Source organism: Labrus bergylta, chromosome 11 (genome assembly GCF_963930695.1).
Source record: "Labrus bergylta chromosome 11, fLabBer1.1, whole genome shotgun sequence".
Taxonomy (NCBI): Eukaryota; Metazoa; Chordata; class Actinopteri; order Labriformes; family Labridae; genus Labrus; species Labrus bergylta.
Window position 1 is genome coordinate 16,292,384 of NC_089205.1, and position 27,380 is coordinate 16,319,763.

At 39.7% G+C, this 27,380-nt stretch overlaps 3 protein-coding genes across 4 annotated transcripts in view; 2 read left to right on the plus strand and 1 right to left on the minus strand.

The window, feature by feature from the left end:
- Window positions 1-4,787, plus strand: part of kmt2a (lysine (K)-specific methyltransferase 2A) — a 40,756-nt gene extending 35,969 nt beyond the window's left edge. For both annotated transcript variants that reach the window (XM_029278363.2, XM_065960099.1), the window contains exon 34: window positions 70-4,787. In XM_029278363.2, the coding sequence (XP_029134196.2) occupies window positions 70-345 (276 nt within the window). In that variant the 3' untranslated portion in view covers window positions 346-4,787. The remainder of the gene's footprint in view (window positions 1-69) is intronic.
- A 1,170-nt stretch (window positions 4,788-5,957) lies between these two features.
- On the plus strand, window positions 5,958-15,648 carry rab4b (RAB4B, member RAS oncogene family). Its single transcript, XM_020639341.3, has 8 exons — window positions 5,958-6,151; window positions 8,901-8,981; window positions 9,848-9,962; window positions 10,720-10,782; window positions 13,044-13,198; window positions 13,346-13,441; window positions 13,582-13,760; window positions 13,881-15,648. Exons 1-7 carry the CDS (start codon window positions 6,136-6,138, stop codon window positions 13,695-13,697), a joined length of 642 nt encoding a protein of 213 aa, XP_020494997.1. The 5' UTR covers window positions 5,958-6,135; the 3' UTR covers window positions 13,698-13,760; window positions 13,881-15,648.
- A 1,483-nt stretch (window positions 15,649-17,131) lies between these two features.
- ap2s1 (adaptor related protein complex 2 subunit sigma 1) lies at window positions 17,132-25,415 on the minus strand. The gene is made up of 5 exons (XM_020639363.3): window positions 25,255-25,415; window positions 24,643-24,792; window positions 23,107-23,220; window positions 20,322-20,381; window positions 17,132-18,689 (listed from the first exon to the last, which is right to left on the minus strand). The coding sequence occupies exons 1-5, from the start codon at window positions 25,255-25,257 to the stop codon at window positions 18,588-18,590; spliced, it is 429 nt and encodes a 142-aa protein (XP_020495019.1). The 5' UTR covers window positions 25,258-25,415; the 3' UTR covers window positions 17,132-18,587.
- Window positions 25,416-27,380: the final 1,965 nt, after the last annotated feature.

Here is a 27,380-nt window from a genome sequence, read left to right on the forward strand (position 1 = left end):
TGATTTTCCTGCAGTGTGAACAAAAGCAATAAAGTGTTAGACGCGTACTGATTGTTCACTTTCTCAAAGGGGATTGGCTGTTACATGTTTCGCATCGATGACTACGAGGTGGTGGACGCCACAGTGCACGGCAACGCGGCCCGCTTCATCAACCACTCCTGCGAGCCCAACTGCTACTCCCGGGTCATCACCGTGGACGGCCAGAAGCATATCGTCATCTTTGCCTCTCGCCGCATCTACTGCGGAGAGGAGCTCACCTACGACTACAAGTTCCCAATAGAGGACGCCAGCAACAAGCTGCCCTGCAACTGCGGAGCAAAGAGGTGTCGCAAGTTCCTCAACTGACACTGGTTTTACATTTTCTTAATTTAAAGATGACTGAGGACGTTCTGAAGGGGCTCCATAGAGGAGTTTACTGTGGCTTCATGCTGATCCACACAGGATCATACTTTCCAACAGGGCCTGAGCTCTGTCAGCTTTTCTGCTGTTGTTAGCAGAACACAGCAGACACAGCTATGTACTGTGTATACAGGGCAGGCCATTTTGGAGGAGGGGCCATTTGTAGAAATTCCAACATATTGTGCCTCCTTTTCTCTCATTTACATTTGGCATGGGAAGTTCCACCTTCAGAGGTGTGTAATGAAACGGTTTGAGCCTTCACATCATTGCAATATTGATTCTAATTTACATGTGGGTGATTAAGTAACCCCTTCATAATGTTTTTTTTACATTGGCCCATCCTCCTTAATTTCCTAGAATACGTTATGGTCCACTATTGCTGAGATGTGAACAAAAAAAAACAAAAAAATCAAAGAACATGGATCCGTTTTTACACCAAAGTGCAATTTGTTGAAGGGATTTGGAAGAGTAATTTTACAAGAAAGAAAAATTAGAACCATGTTAGAAATCCTTTTTTTCTTTTTTTAAGTCGCAGTGTCAGCTGTTATTGATGCGCATCTTCTTGTCTGAATGTGCCCTGATGCCTTCAGAGCCAACGTTAACTGGTGGAAGACTCCCCTAAAGGTGGCAACACTGTAAAGGTTCAAGCTGTTAAAGCAGCCTGATGTGTACAGGTGGAAACACTAGAGGGAGCAGTGGCCACAGAGACAGAGAAAAAGAGACAAGAGGGGGAGGAAATGAAGATTTGTTTGAAGAAATAAAAAGAAAGGAGGTTAGGTTGACATTATGGTTGATATCTAAGGGTGATTCCAGACGTTGTAGTACAACAATGGATGTGTACTATGACAGCTTGGTAGCTATGTAGAAATGTTATTGATGGGATTAAGCCTCTGGCCTGAGAGAGCGAGGCAGCTAGAGACTCTGGTGGACTGACAGCCGAGGGACTGGAGAACCCTGCTGATGTGCTTTAGTAGATATATTTGTAAAAATCTTTTTTTTTTTTTTTTTTTTTTTAAAGCTGTGATCCTGATACAGCCAATGGATCTGACAGAAACATAGAAGGGTTTGTGCATGTTGTGCTGTTGTTCTTGTCAAAACTTGTTATTGGTATAAGCTTGGACTCTTGAGTCACGTTCCAAATTACAGCAGCAAACAGAACCAAACATCTCGCCCTTGAATTGAATTTCACAAAGCTTGTTTTCTTCTTGGCCTATTGTGATAACTATTAATATGTAAAATGTGTTTTTTTTTTATTTGTATTAAGTCTTTTAAAGTCTGTTATCTGTCTTTTTATTATGGACAGGGAAATATCATGCATTGCTTTTAAAAAAAACATGTAAATAATGTATATTTTTCTACAAAAAGACTTAAAAAGCACTCACTAGTGAATAGCACTTAATGATGGTATTTATATTTTTAAAAAATCCTATTTATTTTGTTGCCATTTTTGTAGGAAATAGAGGTTTACAAACACTAATGCTTTGTCTCTATGTTTTGTATTCCGCTGCCTTTTTACAATTCTTCTTTTGTTTTGTTTCAGTTTTGTTTCTTGTTGGGTTTCTTTTTTTTATTTCGTAGCCTGAATGTTTTCTTTGATTCCAAAGACTGACACTGGTCTGTGGCTTGGTCCCCTCTTTAGTTCAGTCCACCAGTAGCTCTTTTATCTATCCCAGGCCATTGGGTCAGAGCTGACAGGTTCTTTAAAATTGTTCTAGTTCTAGCTGGCAGTACGGCTGTTTATGTGAACTATTATTATGCACTTGAGAGAGTTTAGATTGTTGATCCAGAGCTGACATCTCCTCTCTCCAGCCTTATCCTCTCCACACCGCATCGAGCCAAGAAGCAAGTCCACTCAACAGAAAGTCACTTCAAAATGACTCGGTTTTTCTTGTCATTAATCGATCATTGATTGACAGGCATTCAGCCGATCTGCACATAAGTCAAATTAAACAAGAGTCCCTTTGGTTGTTAAGAGTTTGTCCCTTTTGAAGACTCAGTTTATAACAAAGAGTTGCCTTTATTTTAATGCTACCGACACCATCTATCATACCTCCATTAAGCCAACCTGTTAATGAGGAAAACAACATTTATTCCTGCTCAGAACTCCTCCGTTTCTGACCAGCAGTTTGAAGTCACTATTGTTTTGGTCTTCTTCACGATGCCTTTTTGGACTGACTGGTTCCACTTTCCATAGTTACTTTTTCAATGGTGTTATTGTTGTCTGTGGTTCATGCTGACCTCGTCCTGCAGGCCGTCCGCCATCACTTCCACACTGCTCCTTGTTGTGAACTGAAACCACGCATGGTTTGCACTTCTGCGGTGACACAGGCACTGAATAGATGTAGGAAAAAAAAACTCAGCTCTTCTCTTAAGAGACAGATGCAACTCCAATGCTGAAAACACAAGCACACATAGTCACTGAGGAAGTTTGTGCATGAGGCACTGATGTAAAAAAAAAAAAAAACTGAGCTCAGTCAACTGGGATTGGTCTACAATAATCCAGAATGTGGCAAATGAGGCTCTCTAAAAGTGCACTTGACTCTTTCTTTATCTGCAACAAAGTGAAGGCAGGGACCACACCAGCAGTCCTATCCTTCCTGAAGGGGCAGTGTGTACAAATCCTCTGCTGTGCTTTTCCATTTAGGGCCCTTGACCAGGTGTTGCAGGCCCCTTTTGTCATCTGACAGGCCAGCGGCGGGGTTGTACGGCTGCACCTTCATCTGACTCGCTGGGTTCTGCTGCTAAGGTCAACAATGAATGTATATTCCTCCTCCGCATCATCAGACATGTGATGATGTAGAGTCTTTGTCAGCCACATTTTGTTTTCAGTTCTTGTGTCAACTAGTAAATATGACCTCAAACTGGGCAGCAGCAACAGAATAATACACAAGTGTGAACAGCAGTGGGATACGTGTCTGTAAGACACCTGGTTTGTCCTGGGTAAGCTCACAACTCAATGCTAGCATCGGTAATAACACTTTTACTGATGCAAAGGGCTCTGTCTATGACTTTCACTTCTCGAGATCTACTTCTGAAGGTCAGAGGGTTCAGTGATCAATAAGTCATTTATTTCTGATATACAATAAGGGAATGGTCTCTGTCGTTTCTTTGGACTTCATTTTACCATGCCACACCAGTGGCCCTTCTCCATCATTCTCTGTAATTATAGTATAAATACATAATATTATACGGAAACATGCATAGCAATTTCTTGTACTTTAGTATCTATACAATATATGGAATGGACAGACAAACTTAGTTACAGTAGCAAAACAGCAGATTTATAATGGTTAATAGCAATGTTTCAATGTACTCTATAATGGTTTTTGTGTTGCAGTATCAGCTGAAACTAACGTGCATCATTCTTTTGTATATTAATATCCAGTTCCAATTTTGCCGTGCCTGTGAGCGCTCCTTCCTCAGCAAGAAGCGCTGCAGTTTAGCTTTCTCTTTTCTTTCTGGAAACAAAATGGTTTTTATGTGATCAGAAATGTAATTGTATTAATGTGGTTGTGAACTTTCTTGGGGTCAGCCTTTTTCTTTTCTCTCCCCTCCCCCCCCCCCTCTGGTTGTTGTAGTGAACGTTTTTTCTGTTTATTTCTTTGTACGTTTTAACAGGGACTTTTTAGACGGCTTACTTGATGTGCTATAAATGAAGAGTTTGGTTTATGGAGACTGAACAGAAAGATCCCATCAAAATGTGGTTCGTCATTTTGGAAAAACCTCTCATGTCTCCCAGATCATCTCTCTCTCTCTCTCTCTCCCTCCCTCCCTCCCCCCCCCCCCCCCCCCCTTTCTGAAGCTTTTGTTGTACTTATCATGTACTGTTTTTATAGAAAGTCAGAATTCTGAAATAATGCCGATGTTGAAAACATTTAATTTATTTATTTTGTGCAACATCCACCCTGAATTGTTATTTTTACAAGTCAAGGTTTGGGAGAGCTAGGAAGAGTACGTAAAGTGTTTGTAATTTTTCAATTGTTTCTTGTGTATAGAAGTTATCAGCCGAGGATGGGATGTCATGTCACGGAGGGAGCCGGTGGTAGGAAGAACAAAAAAAAAACAACAAAAAAAAAAGGAATCATGGATTATGAACAGGCTTGTTTCTTATGCCTTGAATATACCTTTGTCTTATCAATATTCCTCCTGCTTTGTAATAACTGTCAACAGTCATTTTTCTCTCCCGTTATAACAGTGTTATTTCAATACACAATAACAAAATGAAGGAAAACCACAACCGTGAAAATGAACCACAAACTACTTGGTTGAATGTATAATTAGGAAACAAAGTTGTACATAAGTGTAAAAAGAAAAGTTTCTAATCATGTTTATTTTCTATGCACTTTTTTATTTAAGTGATAGTTTAAATAATAAACATGTCTCCTTTACTGTTGTGTGTCTCTTGCGTTGTTCACTGTAGGCCTAAGCAGCTACTGATTTTATAGAAACACAATCTCAGTCCAATAAATTGTGTAATAGTTAAATAATAGCTCTGCTGCCATCATGTGCAGGGCTCCAATTTTCGTTCAAAAAATAATGTCAGCTTTTACACTCCCCTAAATAAAACCAGATACTAGATACATCAGGAGAAAACCATAGACTGTAAATATTAAAACTCGTGTCTCATAAGGGTCTTGTTTTGGGGCGTGGCAGAGTTTCCGTCTTTGTTTATCAACGGAAAAAATACAATGACAACGTTCACAAATATTGTTAAAATGTGATTTTAAAAAGTGACTTAAGAAAAAGTCACAGCATTTTAATAAATGTTGGTTAGATGTGGAGAAATGTTGCTGTGCTGGGTTTTTTTTTTACACTAAGCGTCCCAATGAGATAATGCCTTCAAGAGCCATCGGAAATATGACAACTACACGTGGAGAGAAGCAAATCCAAAGGTAGAACAAAATATGAGTTCTATTTTGATTATAAAAATGAAAGCGACTGTGTGTGTGTACATTACACACTATGGATTCTAAGTCAAATGTATAGTGCTAAAATACCTGACGTTAAAAAATGCCAATAAAAACCATGGGAAGGAAAATATACTTAAGTAGACTATATACAACATTTGAATATAGAATTTGTTGTTCTTCAAAAACTGTGATCAAAAGTTGTGTTATTGTGTTTTCACCATAGACTGTAAATATTAGTGTTTTCACACATAAACACATAACACAGTCCGACCTGAATGGTTTCTGCCACTATCAATTACACAGAAGAAAAAAAATGGACTGTTAAAATTTCACCTTGATTCAAACACATCTTTTGGTATGAATTTCGACAAATTTAGTAGTGTGTATGGAAGCCCATTTCCGCCAGTAAAAAATAAAATAAAAATAAAAATAATAAAGTCTCATAATTTCAATTCATTATTTTGACTTATCTCATTATTCTGACTTTATATCGCATAATTTCGACTTTATATCTCATAATTTCGATTACCATTTTTATTAAGTAAGTCAGTAAGTGTGCCATATTTAATCTTTTAAAAACATCTTCATGGCCAACAGCACGGAAAGGCAACACCAAACGACGTATGACGTAAGCACGCAGCTGCCGTGTTTGGTTGTGTTCGAAGTAAAAAAAAAAAATATATATCTAGGAAGGGATCAAGGAAACCTCTAGCATCGAAGATAAACACCCCGAAGAGGTGTGAGCCCAGCTAGCACACAGCTGTCACAATAACAACGGGACTGTAAAAAAAAAAAGAAGGAGTCCTTGATTACAGCGAGGGTCAACATGTCCGAGACATACGGTATGTTAGTGTAACGTAATGCTAGCTGTTAGATACACACTGATACTCTGTGCTGAGATGATACTCACTGGCTCTTAGCAACGCCGCTAGTTAGCTGGCTGCTCAGTTTAGCTGCCAACTCACCATGTCTGCGATTTGAGATGTTAATAACTAAAATTCGCCTTTTACATGTGATTCAAAGTAACCTGTGTTCTTGAGTTGCCTCGCCTGTTATTCACGGACACCTCCTGTCCCACGATGGTCGGAGGTTTACGTCGCTTCCACGGACAGTAACACTAAAGACACTGTGTGTGTGATTCAGTTTCAGTTTCAGGTGTAAAGTTGGACAAACTTGAGGCACACAGTTACAGTATCATGTCGATAAATGAAGTGTGTGTGTGTGTTTGCAGACATGGGAGGGTATCCTGAGCTGAGCATCCTGGTCACATTGAGTGATTCATGTTTTAATTCAGTCCTAGGTTTTGTGTGTTTGTACCCTAAGAGGTAGCTGTGGCTAAAAGGCCTTCCATTAAGAGGAAGTTAGCTGAGTGTGGCAGATACCAGGTGATTCAGTGCTATACACTTCACTCCTGTTTGCACTTCACTATCTCTATTACATGTTAGTGATGATACCAGACACCTGTCTGCGTGCATGGACATGATGACCAGCCACCAGGAAGTCCAAAGTATTGTGGACACATTTTAGTTAACATGACTCTGCCTGATAGTATTATTAACATAACAGGTCTGACGATGTAGATCAAGTTGTTTGAAATTGTTGTACTGTTCCACTTGATCTCTCTCTCTCTCTCTCTCTCTCTCTCACACACACACACACACACACACACACACACACACACACACACACACACACACACACACACACACACACACACTGACACACACTGACACACACTGACACACAAGCACTTACAAATATGCACTCACTCTCCATCTCTCCACTTGTACCCTGCCTCCCTCGTCCTTGTATGAAACTTCAACGCTGTGGGCAGAATTTGTGTAAAAGTGCCAGTGCCAATGGTCGCAGTAATAGTCCTTTTATTGATCTAGACAGTTGCATTTGAAACACAAATAATCAATCAATAAGCTCATCAATTTTCGTAAACGATGTCTCACAATAACTAAAATCTCTGTCTATATCGCCATCTCCATATATATATATATATATTTTTTTTAATTCAAACATCTCCTGTAACAACGCATCAATGCTCTGCGGAGTTTATACGTAGATCTGAAGACAGGTCAGACATGGACCTAAATGTTGTCACAATGTGAGTGAATGCAGATTACAGTGTCAGCCTGCTCCCTTGGGTTATTTAATATTGACGTGTAAAGAATACAAACGCCTGAAAGGCTGTTGTTGGGAGGAAAGCAGTGCATTCCTCTCTCGCTGATGCTCTGACATATTGACTGCTTGATCTTTTGTATGCAGGTCTCACATGGGAATATGCTGGAAAGCTGAGGCAAGCTTTTAAAAAAAAAAAAGGAGCGGTTAGCTAAGCTTGTGAGTTTGTCACTCCTTGCTGTCACGACCATTGATAACATGTGGTTGAGCTGTAGTGCTGGACACCGTAAGTGCTCCTGGGCTCCCCTTTGCGTCTGCTGTTCTGACACCGTGAATTTGACCCCTAGCATGTGTTGCCTGAGAAAACACAGACTCCAACGAACAAATGTGCACCATTTACTCTCTGTCTGTGCCGGCGATGTGTTTTGACAGTTGAATGTGACTCCAGGAGCCCTGGACAAGTCATTTTAAATGTCACACAGGAGCAATCCAACCTGTACCCTATTTCCTTTTTAAACTACTGTTTCTGTTGACCTTGTGAAGAGCTGAACACTCCCAGAATGCTAACCTTAAAAACGTTTGTGACCAATCATTAGCCAGGCTAGAACGTTTGACTGCAGGGCATGTGCTTAAGCTTTAACTGAGATTGCACACTCACCCTCTTCAAATTCTAACTGAGGCAGGTTCTGCGCAGGAAAGTTGCTATTTGCAGTTATTACACATGCTCGCTCGGGCGTCATCGCTGTCAGGTTTCCTGTTATTCTTTTACAACTTCTCTGGCCGTAAGACACACACACACACACACACACACACACACACACACACACACACACACACACACACACACACACACACACACACACACACACACACACACACACACACACACACACACACACACACACACACACACACACACACTTTTCATTTAGTCAAATTAAAGCAAACTCTACATATGTAAATGCCTCCTGTACTTATGTTTTAGTCTCTGCTCACTCAACGCTGCCTGCACTATGGTTGTAATTGAATGTCAAGAGTCATTCGAGTTGTGGACCATGTGCGTGGGCTGGCTTGTTCTCTCCGGAACGAGGGCCCACTCTCCACAACAACAACATCTGCACAAGCAGCTGGCTGTGGTTATTCAACCCTGCACAAGACAGCTAACCTAATCCATGTTCAATAACTCTTAAGCTTTGGCTTAGCTCTGATGACATGTGTTATTAAGTGCCGGTGTTGGTGTCATGTTTTACCTCAGACAAACAAGCATATTTAATAGGAGTTATAAGTAGCTGGTAATGGTGACAGGTTGTGATTAGGAGGCTAATTTGGGGCTGTTATGTGCTGTGAAAGTAGATGCTAAACAGGATTAAGAGGAACTCTTGAGGATTGTCCCTGGGGGAGCAGGTTCAGGTTCTCCTCCTTACGTCAGTGTTGCATTAATCTCAGCCTCCACTCTGCTTTCAGACTTCCTGTTTAAGTTCCTGGTGATTGGCAGCGCTGGGACGGGGAAATCCTGCCTCCTCCACCAGTTCATTGAGAACAAGTGTAAGTGTTCCCTCATTGGAGCCCATTAGTCACAGCAGGTTTGCAGTAGAGTGAAAACATAATTGTATTATTACACAGACAGATATTGAAACGGTCATGGAATTAGAGTGGGTTTCCTGAGCTGCATTCCAGTAAAACCTCAAAATAAACCATCTCACTCAGCTGTAAGGTAACATAGAAACAATGGGATGTATTATGCCTTCTGTCCAGATTCCTAACCAACAAAAAAAGGATATTGTCCTACTTTTCTTTAGCCGAGACCTAGAAAATCCATACTAAACATTCAAAAGAATGACTCCTTTTTATGGTGAAAATCTATACAGGACCTAAAATAAAGTAAAGTGCTCATAAAATTACATTAAACTCAATTTATCTGTATAGTGCAATCCAATAAAACAACCCAATTGCTTCTAAGTGCAATCGAAACGGTCTGCTTAACCTGTTATATTGGCTGGTACAGGTTTGAAAAAAATCCACAGTTTGTTTTTTGAGTGAGTAATCTTAAAACTATTAAAAAAAAAAAAAAAACCCAAGAGCACAGTATACATTCTCTCACACGCTTGTATTTGATTAAAGTGGTGTTTGATCTCTGTGCTGTCCCTGTAGAATAAAAGGGGGGGGGCAAGATGTGGTTATGAGATGTATGAAGATAACAACTTGGGTATTTAAATAAAGCAGAACACACCTACACATTATAGAGTAGCAGTCTAGGGAAAATGTTACAAGTGTTTTCTCCATGATAGCAGTGCACACCAGTTGGTTGAATAGAAAGGTTTCATTTTGCTTTGAAGAAGTTCATGCCAAGATTTTTCTGTGCTGTTTCTGTCTCCTTGTTTCACTCTCTTTCTTCTGCGTCTCTGTTGCAGTTAAACAAGACTCCAACCACACTATCGGCGTTGAGTTTGGGTCCAGAGTGGTCAATGTCGGTGGGAAGACGGTGAAGCTGCAGATCTGGGACACTGCTGGGCAGGAGCGTTTTCGGTAAAAGGGCTTACAACATTTCCTGCGACGGTTTCGGTAAACGTTTCAGAACGAGAGGGTCAACATGAATCACCGAGCACACGTGTAGGGGCTTTCGCACACTAGCAGGAAAACTCCTGATATTTGCCGGAGGAGCTGTACGTGCGAACGCCAACTGCCACATTTTTCGTTCGGACTTCCACCCAGAATTTTTCCTTGCCAGGCCCCCTAATATTTTTTTCCGCAGCAAGTCCCAGTGAGCTGATGTGAGAACGCAGCAGGATATTCTCCGGAGAATTCAGCACGAGCCAGTAGGAGTGGGAGTGACGTTTATATACTGTTACTGCTGCACGGTGCAGAGAGTGTATGCACGCGACCACTACGACGTCTGTGCACGTAATTTAAAGGCTGCATTATGTTTTCTGTTTTGTAGTTTTCCGCTCTTTTGTTGATATTGTGATTGCGTTGGACTACACGTAGCATTGATACAAAGGCAAATCTTCTCATTATAGCATTGTATAGCGGACTCTGTTGCTTCGTCTTACTACATCCTGTGTAGGTGCAGGGCAGTGAAACATCCAGCTTGAAACATTAACCCACAATGGCATGTGGAGATGCTACACAGTCAGTGAAAGAGTTTTTTTTTGCTATCCGAGCCTGAGGATAATATCTAAACACGAGGGACAGATTTTCTTTCCCCCTCTCCTGCTGAATTTTACCGGCTGATGTCGGCATGGTTAATGCATTATTTAACCAAGTTTTTCATTTTTCCTTACAGTTCTGTGACACGCAGTTATTACAGAGGAGCAGCTGGAGCCCTGCTTGTGTATGATATCACCAGGTAAAGCATTCACTGCACTCACTGTCCCTGTACCTTCCAACAAATGGTACCTTTAATTTTACAGAATGAACATTTCAGAAAGGCTCTTCATTGTGTGGGATAAACGGACAATTAGTTACATAGTATTATCAGTGTAGGGAAGTTTATTTATTAACTGACAAAATAATCATGAAAAACAACTCTTGGTAAGGGGAGCACACTACGAGACGTCCACCACAGTTACATTTTGAACTTGGACATGAAATTGAAATGTACTGATTCATGACTATTTACTGTAGATGGTTTTCACTTTACTCTGTCTTTATTTTTTGAGCACCTACATTTTTCAGTCAGTGTAAAAAAAACAAACAAAAAAAAGCTATTACGTGTCCACCTCCAGAAATTGTTGCAATTTATTGAGACCAGACCAAAACAGTGCGATTTGAATACCAGAGCCCACTCACAGGCCTGTATTTCATCCGCTGTGGGTTGTGAAATCAAGATGGAGTGCAAGCAGTAATGCAGAGGGACAGGGATGTAATACAGTTTGTGTTTGTGAGAATGTATGGGCTTTTGTGGAGTGTAGAGGGACAGTAGCTGTAATGGAGAGGCGTCCTCCGGCAGACAGCAGCAGCAGTCAGGAAAGCTGAAGTCCCATCACAGAAAGCGTCACCTGGGGGGAAACAAACGGGGAGAGTGGAGGGAGAACGCTGCAGGGGGGGATAGAGAATGGGAGGGAGGAGATGGGGGAAAACAAGAGGGTGAGTAGGAAGATGGAGGCATTTATCACTTTTCACAGGTGAAAAGGCTAGCAGGGAGAGCGCGAGGAGAGGAGCTGAGAGTGTGAGGAACAGATTGCAGCGAAACTGCTTGGCTCCCATCAAAAAGTGGATGGGGAATGACGTCATCCTTCGGCTGTGTGTCTAAGCAGCCGTTAAACATTATTCAGCTGACCTCACACCTGTCTGCTCACCTCACCACACTTGTGCTGCTATGGACACAAGGGTCTTGTGACTCCTGTCTCCACGGTGACCAGATTTAGGCCCAGAGGAGTTTGCTAGAAGGCTAACACACGATAAGTCATTTCATACTTTGTGACTCTATTGTCCTGATGACAAAGTTTATCTTAAACTCTCTTTTACACATATATCAGTTCATCTTTGTTCCCTACCAACCAAAAATGAATAATATGCTTGTTTTGATCATTCTAAAGTAATAATAATAACTTTATTTATAGAGCACCTTTTAAAAACACAGGTTTACAAAGTGCTTTGACAAACAGCAAGAACAAAGCAAACTAAACCAAACACAGAAGAACATTAACAACAGTAAGAATATAACAGATGCAAAATACTAAAAATAATTAAATACAATTCAACAGAAAAGAACCCAAAGTGGACGATACACAACCAGACATATATAACCCGACCATCACAAGAACCATCATAAGAACCCAGGCAACACAAGAACCCGACAACACGAGCTGAGACCAAGAGGACCAGAGATTTAAAAAGATGTAAGAAACTAAGAGATAAAAGCAAATAAAAAGATAACAGCAATAAGAAGGTAAGAGCAGTAAAAGAAATGAAAACAAGTGGTTAAAGGATCAAAAAACCCAAAACTATAATATTAATTTAAATAAAAAGTCAATATAAATATGAAACATAAATAGACAAAGTAAGACAAACAGTATTACCTCAGAGTAAAGTCAAAATAAAGCTGGGCTCACATGAAGGTAGTGGGTGTGGCTTTCAAAAACAAATGAAAAGGCTGGATCCAAATACTGCAGAGGAAAAATATGAGCAGGTAAACTACAGGTGTTTGTTGTGCATGTTAATAAACCGAATTCAACGTCATTGATATGCATTTAATTCTTCAGTTAATCAGATACTGCGATGTTATCATTACATGAATTGTCTTGCTATATATTTAGTTATAGCAGAATCATTGTATCCCGATTTTAACATTAGTGGGCCATGTATTGTGTATTGTATGTAACACAAATCAGCTTCAAATAAAGGCATGAGGCCTACTGCAAATATGGTAAATGACATAATTACAGAAACACATGTCTGTTTATGTTACACCGGATGTCTGTTTGGAAAAGACAGGAGCATTCACAGTCCTCACAGACATGTTCAGATGATGCAATTTGCATATCTCTCAGACTCCGGAGGCTATGCAAAAATACTGTGAGCTGAGTTAAACATGAATTTTGAGTCTCTCAACTACAGTCTAACCATTTTCCCATTTTGTCTCACCTGTCCTGTGCTGTCTTTCAGTCGGGAAACATATAACACCCTAACCAACTGGCTGACAGATGCACGGACTCTGGCCAGCCCTAATATTGTTATTATCCTGTGTGGCAACAAGAAAGACCTGGATGCAGACAGAGAGGTGACCTTCCTGGAAGCCTCACGCTTTGCTCAGGAGAACGGTAAATAATGAACAACTTGCATCATCCCATATTTTGCGTGTCCCCCTTTTTCTTAAATCCATGGTCTCTATGATTCTGTATGCTTCTTTTAGTTATCTTTAAGTCTTTCTTAATATTTTTTTTTTTTGCCCTTTTAAACTCATGTAGAGCTGATGTTTATGGAGACAAGTGCTCTGACGGGGGAGAATGTGGAGGAGGGTTTCCTCAAGTGTGCTCGCACCATCCTCAACAAGATAGAGTCAGGTACACTTCTTGTTTCTTTGTTAAAGAGGTGTGTCTGAGCTGGGCGTTTCTTTGAGTGTGTGCAATTGTTTGCTTGTATTTACCCATGATCCCTTGGGGGTTTGCCTTTAATTGTCTACGCTGCTACCTTCTTTCAAAAGGTGAGTTGGACCCGGAGAGGATGGGATCAGGTATACAGTATGGAGATGCTTCGTTGAGGCAGCTGCGACAGCCGAGGGGCACCACCACACAGAATAAGCAGCAGTGTAATTGCTAGGGATTGAGGGGCCACACCCTCACCTCAGCCAACAGGCCCACACAGACAGGACGCCCCCTTCAGGTGGGTAGCATTACACCTCGATAGGTTCAAATAAGAGACTGTATGTCAAATCTGTGTCAGTGTTATCAAGAGCATGTCAGTGATCACCTTTCTCTCTCCGTTTCTCCTCCCACATCTCAGCTCCAGGTGTTTTTTGGTGTGTGGGACCCTTCTCTCTGCAGTCTCACAGACCTCTGATCACCTGGAGGAGTGATCCCGGAGATCACCACAACCCTGTTACCCTGTTGCCCTTGCGTTTGGGCAGGTAAGCCCCTCAGTGCAAACGTGCTGGGATCGATTAAGAAGAGGGATGTTCTTCTTTCAAAAAAAAAAATGCTTTCTCAGTTATTTACCAGACAAGGAGGGTTGTGTGTATGGGCTGTCCTGCTGTTTTGTTTTTATTTCTGTGCTTTTTCATTCTGATTTTAGTTACCCTGACATGCTTTCTTCATTTGCACATCAATGTTTTTAAATTATTTTTGGTTAACTTTTTTTTGCACTTATTCATCATTTAAGTACTTAAAGGGGGTCCCCTTAAAACAAAGACAACTGTCACAATTTTTGGTTTTAAACTGTTGTACATATATTGTGAGCCTGATTCAATGCAAGTCTTTGCAAATATTTCTCAAGCTATTCAATCCAAATGGAATCAGTTAATCGGATATTTAAAGTATACTTAAAACTCTGAAAGTTCCACAAGCCCAAATGTAGAGCCCCGTTCCTTTCCTCACTCAGAAATGTGTGTTATATTGAGTCATTTGACTTTTTGGTCAGCATTTAATTGCACTATTCAGACATAGGCTGTTGGCCTTAGTAATATACTTAATTATGTGGATTTACAGTATATTATTCCAAGTTACCGTGTGTCTATACTGTCTAATCACTCCATTTAACACCTACATATATACGTATTAGCCTGTGGGCCCAGTTGAAAGCACAAAAAAATGAGATAAAGCTCTTTTATTTAACTCCAAAGTTCCACAGTCTGTAGATTCATGTTCTCAGATTCAGCTCTCAGTGTCTCTGGTCCTGCCTCAGTGAAAGGTTAAGAAATGCTCATCAATGTTTGCAAACCTAAAATGCCCGTGACTCCTCCTGCTGGGCTTTTTCTCCATATTCTCGACCTCCCCTTGAATTCATGCCACACATTCTGTATGAGGGATGTCACAGGAAACCACATCTGATTTTGCCTCAGAACCAAGTTTGGGAAACTTTCATTCAGCCCACCCATGTTCCCTCAAAGAGTCTTTACACTGTTTGATCATGCAAGATTGTAAAAGCACCTTGATCTATTTGTAGAGAACAGAATGTCTGCACGGCTAAACTGTCACGGAGTTTGCCCAGATGTTTTCTCCTTAGAACAGAACCCTGTGTTTGCCCCAAGAGAGAAACGGGGAATTTCCAATGAAACATGGTTTCCACTTTCCGTGTTACACCGACAGCATGGTTTGTGGTGCCTCTGGAGGAGAGAGTTGATGGCTTTCAAAACGTCACCGAAACTCTCCTGCTTTTCCGAACTGCTGAGTGCAGGACGCGCTGACCCAGTCGAGAGGAGATAGAAACAAACTGCCGGCAAAGCTTCGTTCATACAGTATATCTTCAATTCAAGTGTTCACATATGTCCTCCCAGAGAAACTGTGTGCGTTTTAAGCCAGCAAATGTTTGAGGGAAAAACATGTTGAGTTGTGCAAGCATGAGAAAAGTGCAGGATACCAAGAGACGGATGGTCAAAAAAAAAAAAAAAGAAGTAGTTTTCATTCAATATTGGCATCGTGTGATAATTTGTCTCCTTCTGCAAGTGCACTTTTACTTTTGAATTTTCATGTTTTGTTTGTTTATATGCTGCAACTATAGAATTGTACATTTTATTTTACTTGAACAGTATACTGTAATAAAGATTTTAATTGTAGATTGTTATCATTTCTTACTGAAGAACAACTGAGATGCTTATTTGAATTTCCTTGTTTGTGCTGCCACGAGGCAGGACTGCTGTAGTGGTGATAACCTCCTGCTGTCTGAGCTTTCATCTGTTTATGACCCACTGCTGTGGTGGAGGTAGCGATGAAAGGATGTCGACTTCCTGAGCTGTGTGGGAGGCCGTTTGAAGTGCTTATATACTGTGGAATAAGAGCTTCTTCAGTTTGTTTTTATTCACCTGTAGTGTTTTTATTGTACAGTTCAAAATAGCCATATGATGCACAATATTTTCTCACTTCCACTCTTAGTCAATCATTTAATGAAGGAAATATAACTCAGCTGTTGCTTAGTAACTGTTAAATAATCAACCTGAAGTCTACTGTACATCTTAAGCAACCTATACTGTAAATAAATTTTGTCTATTGAGGTTGAATGTTGAATAATTATGCAATTCCCAGTAAACTGCTTGTATTTTCATTTAAGCGGTATATTTGTTTGGTCTCTAAGCTTCTATAGGATAAGTACATTATTTCCTGAATGCAGGTTAACCTCACATTTCCTCCTTTCTGTGTCAGCAACAAAGCACATCTGTTTTTTTTTACAGGCAACAGACTTAACAGAGCCTGAAATTTCACAACAGACTCCATGAACGTGATTCATTTGCCTCATTGTCCATTCTTTAGTCATATCATTCCTCTTGCAGGCAGGCGGTCAGGGTTAGGTTAGGATTTCAGTGGACTTGGATGATGAAGAGTAAATGCCCTCCGTGTCCAATTGTCTGGATTTATGTTCTTGGGTCGATGGAGCAATGGCTAGAGTGGTTTAATGTAGCGGAAGTGGATATATTGACTGATTTATTAATCTTACACCGGCTGTCAAGATGACCTCATAACCAATAGGAAGAGTCCATGTCTAACCACAAGGTGGTGCTGTAATATTAGCCAATCAAATCCATTTTCTGTATAGAACGCAATTTCACATACCAGTAACACATTTTTTACAAGTGAGTCGGTTGTTTTCTTTAAGTGTAAAAGTCAACAAGTGCATTAATGAATAATCAATGGAATAATTGTGTCAACAAAAAAAATAATGAAGACCTGAGATCTTAACAAGATGTCCTTTTTTACAGATGATTAATCATGAATTTAAAGCAGACACAGTCTTTGTATTCATCCGTTTGTTTTTATTTACATATAATGGGACATATTGATGTGGGTAACTGAATCAGACAGTAATACATACAATCACATCATTCATCAAAAAACTCACACAGGGACAATAAGGAATGCAGTTCATATTTCACAAATGCCAAATCATTAGAAAAAAAAAAAAATACAAAAGTTGAACAACAGTAACATTTGAAACCACCTTTGACACCCTGATGACTGGTTGGAGGAAGTAGGCTACGCTAGATAATGTCAATCATTAAAGTCCAGCAAACAGATATGAATAAAAGAGGATTGTGTTGGCCAAAGTTCATGAAACGTGTTTAAAAGCAAATTTATTTTATGGATCTTCAACAACAAATACTGCTCAGACAACATAATGAGCAGAACCACTCCTCGAGAAATGGATCTGTTCATTTCACAATATTCAACAAGATACACTGTATGTCCACACACATCATACAAAGCAAACTTCACAGCACTACTTCAGGTCAAATGTACTTCGTGTCCAGATCTTTTTCCATCTAAGTACGCTCTGTTCTGTATGTTTATGTAGTAAGTTGCACAAGATGATGTAGACAATTAGCATTAAAAACAATTACAGCACCCAGAGAGTTGCCATCTGCACTCACATAACCTACACTGTTTATTCTCATCAGCTGTGAGGACGTCCGACACAGCACAGCTTGGCATAGCACACCATCAGAATGGCACTCAACCTGAGTACACTCCATTCAATTATGAACCTGCTGTGCTGGGTCAATTGCTCCAAAGGGCTTTCTAGATGTAGTTTGCTTGTACTGTGATCCAGAAATTAAATGAGCACAAGGCGTGACAACAAGTCTAATACCCCATCACAGGCAAGGTCATGGATTTAGAGATGGCTTGCACGGTCATAGTAAGTGCTCAGTGCTCGTGGATCATTATAGGCGGTCTCTCTTTATACAGGGTGCTTGCTAGTTAAAGTAGTGCTGTTATATGAAAGTTGGAGTTGGATATTAAAGGGAGGAGAGGACGAGGGCAGGAGAACGCAGAGTTACTGCGGTGATTCTGAACAGCACAGATGTGAATGCAAAGACCAACTGGTTACCACTTGAATTGTTCTGCAGCCTCTGGGGAATGTTAATTGTAACTTAGGTGGTCTATACAGATCCCCAAGCAGAAAAGCATCCATACGTTTAAGTCTACTCATTTTTTTGTTCCACGGTAACAAGTAATTTCCAGATGTTTTTTTTGTCGAGATCTTGACTTCTTCATCTCGTCGTCTCCAGATAACAACCCTGGGTTTTCAAATACAAGTTTATTTCCCAAGATCTTGAGAAGATGAACTTGTAATCACCAGTGTTGTTATCCAGAGTTAATGAGATAAAAGAGTTATCATCTAGGAAAAACAGCTGATATTTACTCGTCATCATCGAAAAACCAAGTACAATTAAATGGAAGGATGCGTGTCCTCTTAGTGTTCTGTATATGAAATGTTAACATGTTGAAATGTATAGATTTATAAGGGGTATCTTCATTAGCAGTGCAACAGTTATATACAGACTGCTATAACAAACAGGTTCAATGAACCTCCATCTACGTATGCATAATGTAAACAATATTTCTATTTCTAAAAACATGCCTCCTGAAGTTGTGTCTTAAGTGAGGTCTGCTGAGTAGAGAAGGGAGGCCTTTTACAGAGACACCGGCACAATGAGTAGGTGGGTTTGGGTGCCAGGGCAGCAGTAAGGTAGGCAGGTAGGAAGGATGGTTCTCCATTTTTCTACTCGAGCGACTGGAGCATGAGGAGCTGCTTGAGGACCTTGGTCTGGCTGGTCTCCCTGATCTCTCCTGCGAGAAACATCTCATCCACCACCGTGTACACCTTCAAGACGAGACACAGAAATTAAAACAGCGGTTCTCAAACTTTTTAAACACGAGTTTATTTTTGTAATAAATGTACAGCCTAGCATCACTTGATCATTACATTTCTTTTTTTATAGAAACAATAAGGCCATTCAAAGAGGTACAATAGAGAACAGTGTGTCTGAGTAACTCAACTTTGTGACTGGAAAACACTTAAAGTCAGCTGGCTTAATATAACCTTAAGCTTATATCTCTCTGCTATAGAACAGCAACACTAAATTAAAATGTAGTGTTTTTTCTGGGGTGCCTGAAGCCTAGTGGTTGAGTGCACATCCCACAAACGGAGGCCGTAGCCCTCCAAGCGTGCGGCCCATCCAACCTGCGGCCGCATGTCATTCGCCCCTCTCTCTGTCCCTGATTTACTACTCTATCCACTGTCCTATCTCTACAATAAAGGCCTAAACTCACCAAAAATAAAGAATAAAAAACGTTATCTGTATTTCTTTGACACTGAAAGCATTTTAAAGGCACTGTTTTCATCTTTATTTTCAGCTCTAGCCCTGCTAGGGTTCAACCACAAATCTATTTTCTTGACCATCATTCAACATCGACACTGGCTTTGAGTAAACATAAACATGACAATCAAAGTGCTAGATCATGTTGCTTGTGTTGCAAACGTTGACTGGACACAGCAGTCAACCATTGCAGGGAAACAAGAGATATCAGAAAATTTGATCCTTTGAAACTGACATTTAATTTTTTGGTTTTAATTACTTTTTTTTTTTTTTTAGGAACTATCCATGACTGACATTTTTTAATTAACTTTTAGAAAAACTCTATTCCAAAAAAAGCCTCTGCAGTTCCTTAAAAACTGTGTTTTTTGGTCTGCTGTTTTAGAAACACTGTATTTGAGGCCAGACATTTCCTGACCTCGTGATCAAAGGAAATTAGAGGATTAAGGCAAGTTAGGGCTCAAATGAAGTACAAAGACCACAAAGCTAAGTGACCATATCTCCTTCCATGCACATGAAAGGGTTAAGTTTCCTGTTCAACTATACAACACAATGAGAAGTCATCTGGTCTGTGGTCAGCGTTACTTATTTCTTCCACCCGTCTGTGTCATCAAGGTGTAAAAACAAGTGATGAGCAGATGACAAGTGCTAACTTTAGCAACATTTAATAAACATCACAGACAAGGAATGAATCAGTGGTTCTTGACACACATCTGAGAGAATTGGGTAACTGAGCTTGTGAAATAGTATTAGCCTGAGAGCAGCAGTACATTATGATGGATTAGAAAATAGGGGCGGCTGTGATGAAACTGGAAATTCCTCACATAGTCGAAAAAAAATGCTAGTTTCAATTATTTACGACACATCAAACATGGGAGGGGTTCTGTTGGGAGTCCGTTTGGACTGATGTTCAGACATCTTGGAAATGTGTAAAGGCCCTCGATACAGTAAAAGGGAGGTGTTCCTGAAGTGATTTTGATGAGTCGCTATAAATGAAATTTGTGTCAGTTGCCATGGCATTGTAATGAAAGAATATCTTATTTTCCTTTTGTACTTCTCTGCCTCTTCTGTCTGATTACGGTGTTTATATAATGATAGGAAACTCTCTTAAGGTAAAAATATTCTAGCAGCGTCCTTACCTTGTAGAAATTGAACACAAGGTCCAACTCACACACGTTGTGGAAATACTCATTCAGCACCTGAAAAGAATAAGGAACAGTGAGACATTCAAACTTTTAATGCACTCACATGTCAGCCAGCAGATGACCTTATACACCCATTTGAAGAAACACAAAGAATGTATATTCATTTTATGTCTTGATGTGGAGCACTACAGCAGAAATGCACTGGTGCTGAAGCAGCTGCTGAATCCACTTAACATCCATGTAATAAGCTGATTTCCACTACAAGGACATCCATCTAAGATGTGCCGAATTAAAAACGTGTTTCTCGTCTCATCTCGTTTCCACAGGACATAATTTATAGCAGCGGCATAGTGACATTTACAATGGCAGAATAACCGACCCCTTGTTAAGAATTTGCTACAGTGCATATTAAAACACGCCGCATGAGGACCTGCTGTGGGCTGACATGCAATTCATCTTAGTGCAAACTAACATGAGTAATATAACGAGAATCCAAAAAGAAATGAACGCTGTATTAATTTAAAAACGGATAATTTCTTCATTTTTAACAAGCAGCTAACAGCATTCCCTCATGGTCCACCATTACATTAAGTGAGCTTCACTGCTGAGGGAAATGCTCTTGTTATTCTCTGCACAAACAGTAGATTTAATCTTAAACCCACAGTATTGGCTCACACTAATGGATATAAAAAGAATATGATCAGGAAAAAGCTTTTAATCAGCAATCAAGCAACAGACAGAACATGACACACGTTAACTGCCAAATGCGTCCTCATATTCACCTGCATTTAAAAACACTGAATGCAATGCGGATTAAGTCATCAATATACTGTAATAAATGACAAATTCACAATTCAACAAGTATGACTACTTTACCACAATGAGCTCGAATTACACTCATTTGATTTTGTTTGAAGAACACATTTAATCAATAAATGAGAACTTTTTATATTAAATACACTTCAATTATTTTTTACACATACAGGATATGATCAGACCCATGGAAATCAGTGTTAGCCCAGCAAAATTTACTACTTGTCAAATAAAATAAAATACACAGTATGTATGCACTATTCTTAAAGCATTAGCTTCTTCATGATAAGTATGTGTGTGTCTGTGTAGTTGCTGCGTGTTGTCGCAGTGGTCGGGCATGTAGCTGTTATCCGATTCTGTTTGTGATTTGTGATCAATTTGTTTAATTATTAATTAAGGTTTGTTTCCAGCGTCATTTGACCCAGCATTATCTTAAGAGTGATAAAAGTCAATAATAACACACCCTGAACTAAAGGATGGAGAATGACTCAGATTTTGTAGAAATAACATGTGTGTGTGTTTTGGATCTGTAATGAACTAGACAGTCATGCTTCATTGTTCAACTGTGGTTCATTTGTTTACTTTGCAATAATCAGACGAACCATATTGTAACCTGATATTTGTCCTTATGATTAAGAAAACTATGTGAAATCATATATATGTATCTTAAAATATATTATATATCATATTTGTGTCTGGCATCATAATCATTCGAGTGGTATGAAAGGCGACCTCACCACCACATAAAGGCTGCTAATGATGAAGGGAGATGAAGGTAGATCTGGAAGGAAACCTTTCTCCAGGAAATAATTCACATAAACCTGAGGCCTGACATAGTTTTGTGATGTGGTGTCAGCGGACAGTTAATTCTATCGAATTGACAAGACCCTGGGAGGACTCAGCTGAGGAAGCATTTGGAGGAAATAGCTTAGATACACAGATTTAGCTGCAGAAGCTGAAGAGCCAGGATGGAAAGTTAAAGTTTGTCTGATAAAGGTGGGATGTAGAGAGGGTTCATAGAATCATCAACCATCTCATTACTGGGAGAGCTGGGACATAATTTGCGTAAGACGTCTAAGAAGATGCCAGATGAGGCAGTTAAAATATTGACTGAGGAGAAATAGTGCCAGTTTGGGGACAAAAAACAAAAATGAAATCCAGTTATGTCCTTTTTTTTATTTTTTATTTTTTAAGGCTAGCCTGACAGGCTTGTCACCCTTGCTCTGCCTTCCTTGTCCCATTTCTCACATCTGTCTACAGACTCTTCTTGCTGTTTTTGTAATGTTAGCACCAGGAATAGGCAGGGAAGGGGGCGGCTCTGGGATACCGGAGCCAACTGTCGAGCCTTCCCAAGGTGTCATGGGCTCAACCTGACAAAACACCGGTGAAGGGAGGTGCCCACTTGATGAACCCCGGTGTGTTGACTCATGCTACCCATTTAGTTTCACTGTTCTGGGGGGGGGGCATTAGGGGCCATGTGATAGGGTAGATAGTTTTGGCATTGTGAATACATCAAGCTTGCATGTACAGAGCCTGGGTCTGTTGATGTGGACAGTGCTGTTTGGGTTGTGGTGGTCGCTAAGGGTGATAGGATTAGGTACGTTATCAGTGGGGCAAAACAATTAGGAGGTTATAATGGGTGTTTGTGTCTGGGGGGGGGGGGGGGGGTCTTTTTAAGTGCTCATTCTTCTTGTTAGGTCACAAGTATATTGTGTTTATTTTAAATAAAATATTGATTTCTTCCACTGAATATCCGCTGGCTGCAATCTTTACTTTTCACATAAATGCAGTTTCACGCTCTGGAGTTGAACAACAGGAGAGGGGAGAAAGGGAGCATTTTTGAAGGAAATCATTTACAGACATTCCTACAAACAATTAGACCTTGAAAAGTAATTCATCATAGTTCACTTGCTGCGTCCATATATCATGTGCTGTGTGTGTGTGTGTGTGCGTGTGTGTCAGTTACCTCTACAAAGTTGTGAATTCCCTCTAGGTATGCCAAGTTGTTATCAGTCACGTCCACACAAATACAGAAGTACAGTCCAGCATAACGCCTGTAAATGATCTTGAAGTTCCTGAACTGTGAGAACAAACACAAATAAAGGCTCTCAATAACTTTCCATGTTATAGCAATGACACCAAAGGTAAAATAAATCCATTACATTTCTAATATATTTGGAACAAATGTACATAGAAAACAAGATTAACAGAGCAGGATTTGGTTTCTGTTGGCAGTGGGTTTTTTTTAACAAATGCCTCCTACAGGGTTTCTTTTTTTCTATTTGCTTTGAATTTTGAATTATGGCTTGTTGACGTAACTTGTGAAAAATGTTTCTAATGTGGGACACAGGAGTCAGCCAATTATTTGTACAGTATGGTTTTTGTCATTCTGCTAGAGACTGCAGATGTAATTTATCTCTAAGCTAATTCTGGTACAAATATCATAACACGCAACATTGATGTTTGATATGATACATGATCCCATTAGAAACAAATTGAATTAAAAGTTCTAGAACAACCCCCCGCTCCCCACCGGATTGTTGATGGACGGCTTGCCTCCCCCCAACCCCTCCTTGCTCCCTATCCCTCTTCCTGCATCTTATCCCATCTCTCCCCCTATCCCCTTCCAACCCCAGCACAGTCTAGGCCTGTGAAGGCTGTTTCGTCATAAGCCTGGGATCCGGCCGAAGATTTCTGCCTTTTAATAAGGAAGTTTTTTTCTTACCACTGTAACTTTTGCTGCTTTGCTAAAGTGCTCATGATGGATAGGCCGGGTCTTTGTAACATAACAATAAGTAAGGTCTTTTACCTGCTTTTTGTAACATAGCAATGAGTAAGGTCTTTTACCTGCTTTTTGTAACATAGCAATAAGTAAGGTCTTTTACCTGCTTTTTGTAACATAACAATAAGTAAGGTCTTTTTACCTGCTTTTTGTAACATAGCAATGAGTAAGGTCTTTTACCTGCTTTTTGTAACATAACAATGAGTAAGGTCTTTTACCTGCTTTTTGTAACATAGCAATAAGTAAGGTCTTTTACCTGCTTTTTGTAACATAACAATAAGTAAGGTCTTTTACCTGCTTTTTGTAACATAACAATGAGTAAGGTCTTTTACCTGCTTTTTGTAACATAGCAATAAGTAAGGTCTTTTACCTGCTTTTTGTAACATAACAATAAGTAAGGTATTTTACCTGCTTTTTGTAACATAACAATGAGTAAGGTCTTTTACCTGCTTTTTGTAACATAACAATAAGTAAGGTCTTTTACCTGCTTTTTGTAACACAACAATAAGTAAGGTCTTTTACCTGCTTTTTGTAACACAACAATAAGTAAGGTCTTTTACCTGCTTTTTGTAAAGTGTCTCGAGATAACACTTGTCATGAGTTGACGCTACACAACTAAAAATTGATTGATTGATGGTTCAAGGGAACATAACAGCATGATGGTTAAAGTCAGAAAACACTCGTGAATGTTGTTAAAAAAACAAAAAACGAATCCTGTACCTCCACAAAGTTGGTGTGCTTGGCATCTCTGACAGTTACCACAGCATGCACTTCTTCAATCAACTTCTGCTTCTCATCATCATCAAACTGCATGTACCATTTGGCCAGTCGCGTCTTCCCTGCTCGGTTCTGGATGAGGATGAAGCGGATCTATGGAGGGGGGAGAGGGGGAAAGGATGAGTGATGTGTTATACCCAACCCTAAACATACTGGAGTCATGCTACTTGTCCTGTCAAACATTTCTGAATGAGACATGACAACCAACAACGCCGCTTTGCTGACTATCAGATGTATATAAACTCAGTCATTAAATACTTCTCTGTAACTAACAGTGTGTCATATTCTGTGGTTTAAAGATAACTAAACTCCACCTGTTAGTTTGATAACACACCTGTGCATGACATTTTGTTAAAAGTCACATTTATTGTCGTTCAATCTGCCTTATGTAAATGTTTTTTTATTGTATCTGTGGTAATTAAACGTGATAACATATGTGTGGCCTAGTCTGCTGTAACAGCTAAGCTAACGTCACCAACAGGCTGAATGAGAAGGTTGACCCGCTAACTCCAGACATAAAAACCCAATATTGTTCAGTTTTTTTCACATATTTACCATTGTCGTCTCCTAAATATGACCCTTAGAAGCTCCAGAATATCACGTCCCTCGACAATTATACCACGATTTTACATAAAAACATCAGTAATTTCTTCAACCGCTTGTCCGCTACCCACAGCTAGCTTTACAGGAAGTGCCAGACCCTATCGTAGTTCCGTTGCAAAGTGGTAAATGTAGTTTTTGTCACCACGTTTTAAAACCTTTGGAACGCAATGTTGCACTACAAAAACCAGCATCCTCCGGAAATGCCTCGTACTTTGGATCACATGAGGAGCTAAAGGGCAGTTGCTTATATTTTATCTATACCTAAAACATTTTTAAAACGAGTTTAAACAAAAAAAACACAGAAGATAATAATAAAATAAAGTTAACGACAACCGAAACATTTATTTTTTTTATCAACCTCTTTCCAACAATATGTCTGACATATCACATAAGTTTTATTAAAACTGATAGTCTAGGTATGATTAGGATATTAAATTAGAAATACTGCAGAATTGTGCACCGGAAACATCATCAAGATTACGTTTATCATATAAAGTTGAGTATTTTCTACTACAGTAGGCTAAGTTTAAAATAACATGCCATGTAGCCCGATAAAAGAATTAAGCCAATTTTCACAACTGTGTTTTTTGTTGTTGTTGTGGTTTGCGTGTGAATGCTTATGTTCACTTTTGTGACACACCTTGGAATGACTTGCATATGCAGTAGATAAAAAATTAAAAAAAAGATTAGCCATGACCTACCGGTAGACATGGGCTATATATTTCCACCCTTTCCAGGCACTTGCGGGTTTATTTCTGTAGAGTCAGGACTCAGAGTTTGTTTACTGGTCTGATTGTGCGGCCAGTTTACCACAGTACATTTGTAGGGACGGATTGGACAGCCTCTCTTTCTTTGAGCTTTCAGGGTGTTTGGGGAGTGAGAGGGGGATGGGGGACTGTGATTGTCAGGGATTGCACAACAGTGAAACAAGGAATGTTGCCCTCTGGAACCAAAAAATATTTCAGCTGCAAATACAGAGTGGGCTGAGGTGGGAATGGGGAAAGAAATACAAAGAAAGCCAAGAGTAAACATTTAATTATAAGTTTTACCTTTGCCGCTGTGTTTTGATACTGATGTGTCTCTGGAAAGAAAAGCAAAACCAATAGAGTATCATAAATAGCAAAAATAACCTTGTGCGTCATAATTGCGTAGTCAAATGATCAAGTTATATGATAGGGCTGGATCGTGACAGTGACACGAGAATGGGATCAAAACCACAGGTAGATCATACATCCGAAACTTTGACCCCTGCTAATCTTGCTCTGTGTGATTGGGGTCATGCAAATATTGCTGAGAACGCAGGAACTATAATGTGATTGGACAGAAGCTTGTTGACTTATTTAAACAGGGGATAGTGCACCTTGAACCCTGCCAGACTGTGTGTTTAATGATGGGTCACATTTCAAACTGTTAAGCACACACGATGGCCTTTATACAATATAATTTTTAGAACTCATGTAGGGATAACATAGCTTTTAAGTTGAATGTAAAAAGCATTTAACATGATGCCTATACGTGTTTGTTTGACATCACACAGAGTTTAGGTTACCAGATTGGAGTTGCATGTTTGGGGAGGGAAGTTCAACGAAGGACTGACAGGGAGAGAGAGGAGAATTCCAGGAGAAGCTCCCAGTTTAAGACACTAAACATCTGTTTGAGCTGCCAGCACAGGCATTTGTCTTGTAAAACATTGCAGATATTTCTCAAAGAAGTTGAATGCTGTTCAATATCTTTAAAAAAAAAAAAAAATCTGCCTCTGGGTCTTTATTTTTTAACATAAGAAATCATTTTAAAAAAGCAGACATCCTCATGGCACTTTTTTTTTTTTTTACCAAGCATATGACAAAGAGTACAACACAAATAATCAGGACTAACCTTTGGGATGATACGTTTTATAAGGTCTATAAGGTTTTTGAAAGAATCCATTTTGAAAGAATCCATTGTAACACCAATTTATTATCCCTTGTGAGGCCACACAACATCACATCTTGAGGATGACCTTCTTTTTTTAGTTTGGGAGAATGTGGATCAGTTGTGAAAGGAAGTGGAGTTTGAGGCATGGGGCCAAGAGGGCAAAT

Excerpts from the sequence above, each read along its gene's own strand:
- rab4b (XM_020639341.3), top strand. Across the intron at positions 8,982-9,847 it reads CCAGTTCATTGAGAACAAGT|TTAAACAAGACTCCAACCAC; the intron begins GTAAGTGTTCCC and ends TCTCTGTTGCAG. Across the intron at positions 10,783-13,043 it reads CTTGTGTATGATATCACCAG|TCGGGAAACATATAACACCC; the intron begins GTAAAGCATTCA and ends GCTGTCTTTCAG.
- ap2s1 (XM_020639363.3), bottom strand. Across the intron at positions 20,382-23,106 it reads GAATTCACAACTTTGTAGAG|GTGCTGAATGAGTATTTCCA; the intron begins GTAACTGACACA and ends TATTCTTTTCAG. Across the intron at positions 18,690-20,321 it reads TTGTGTTCAATTTCTACAAG|GTGTACACGGTGGTGGATGA; the intron begins GTAAGGACGCTG and ends CTCGTCTTGAAG.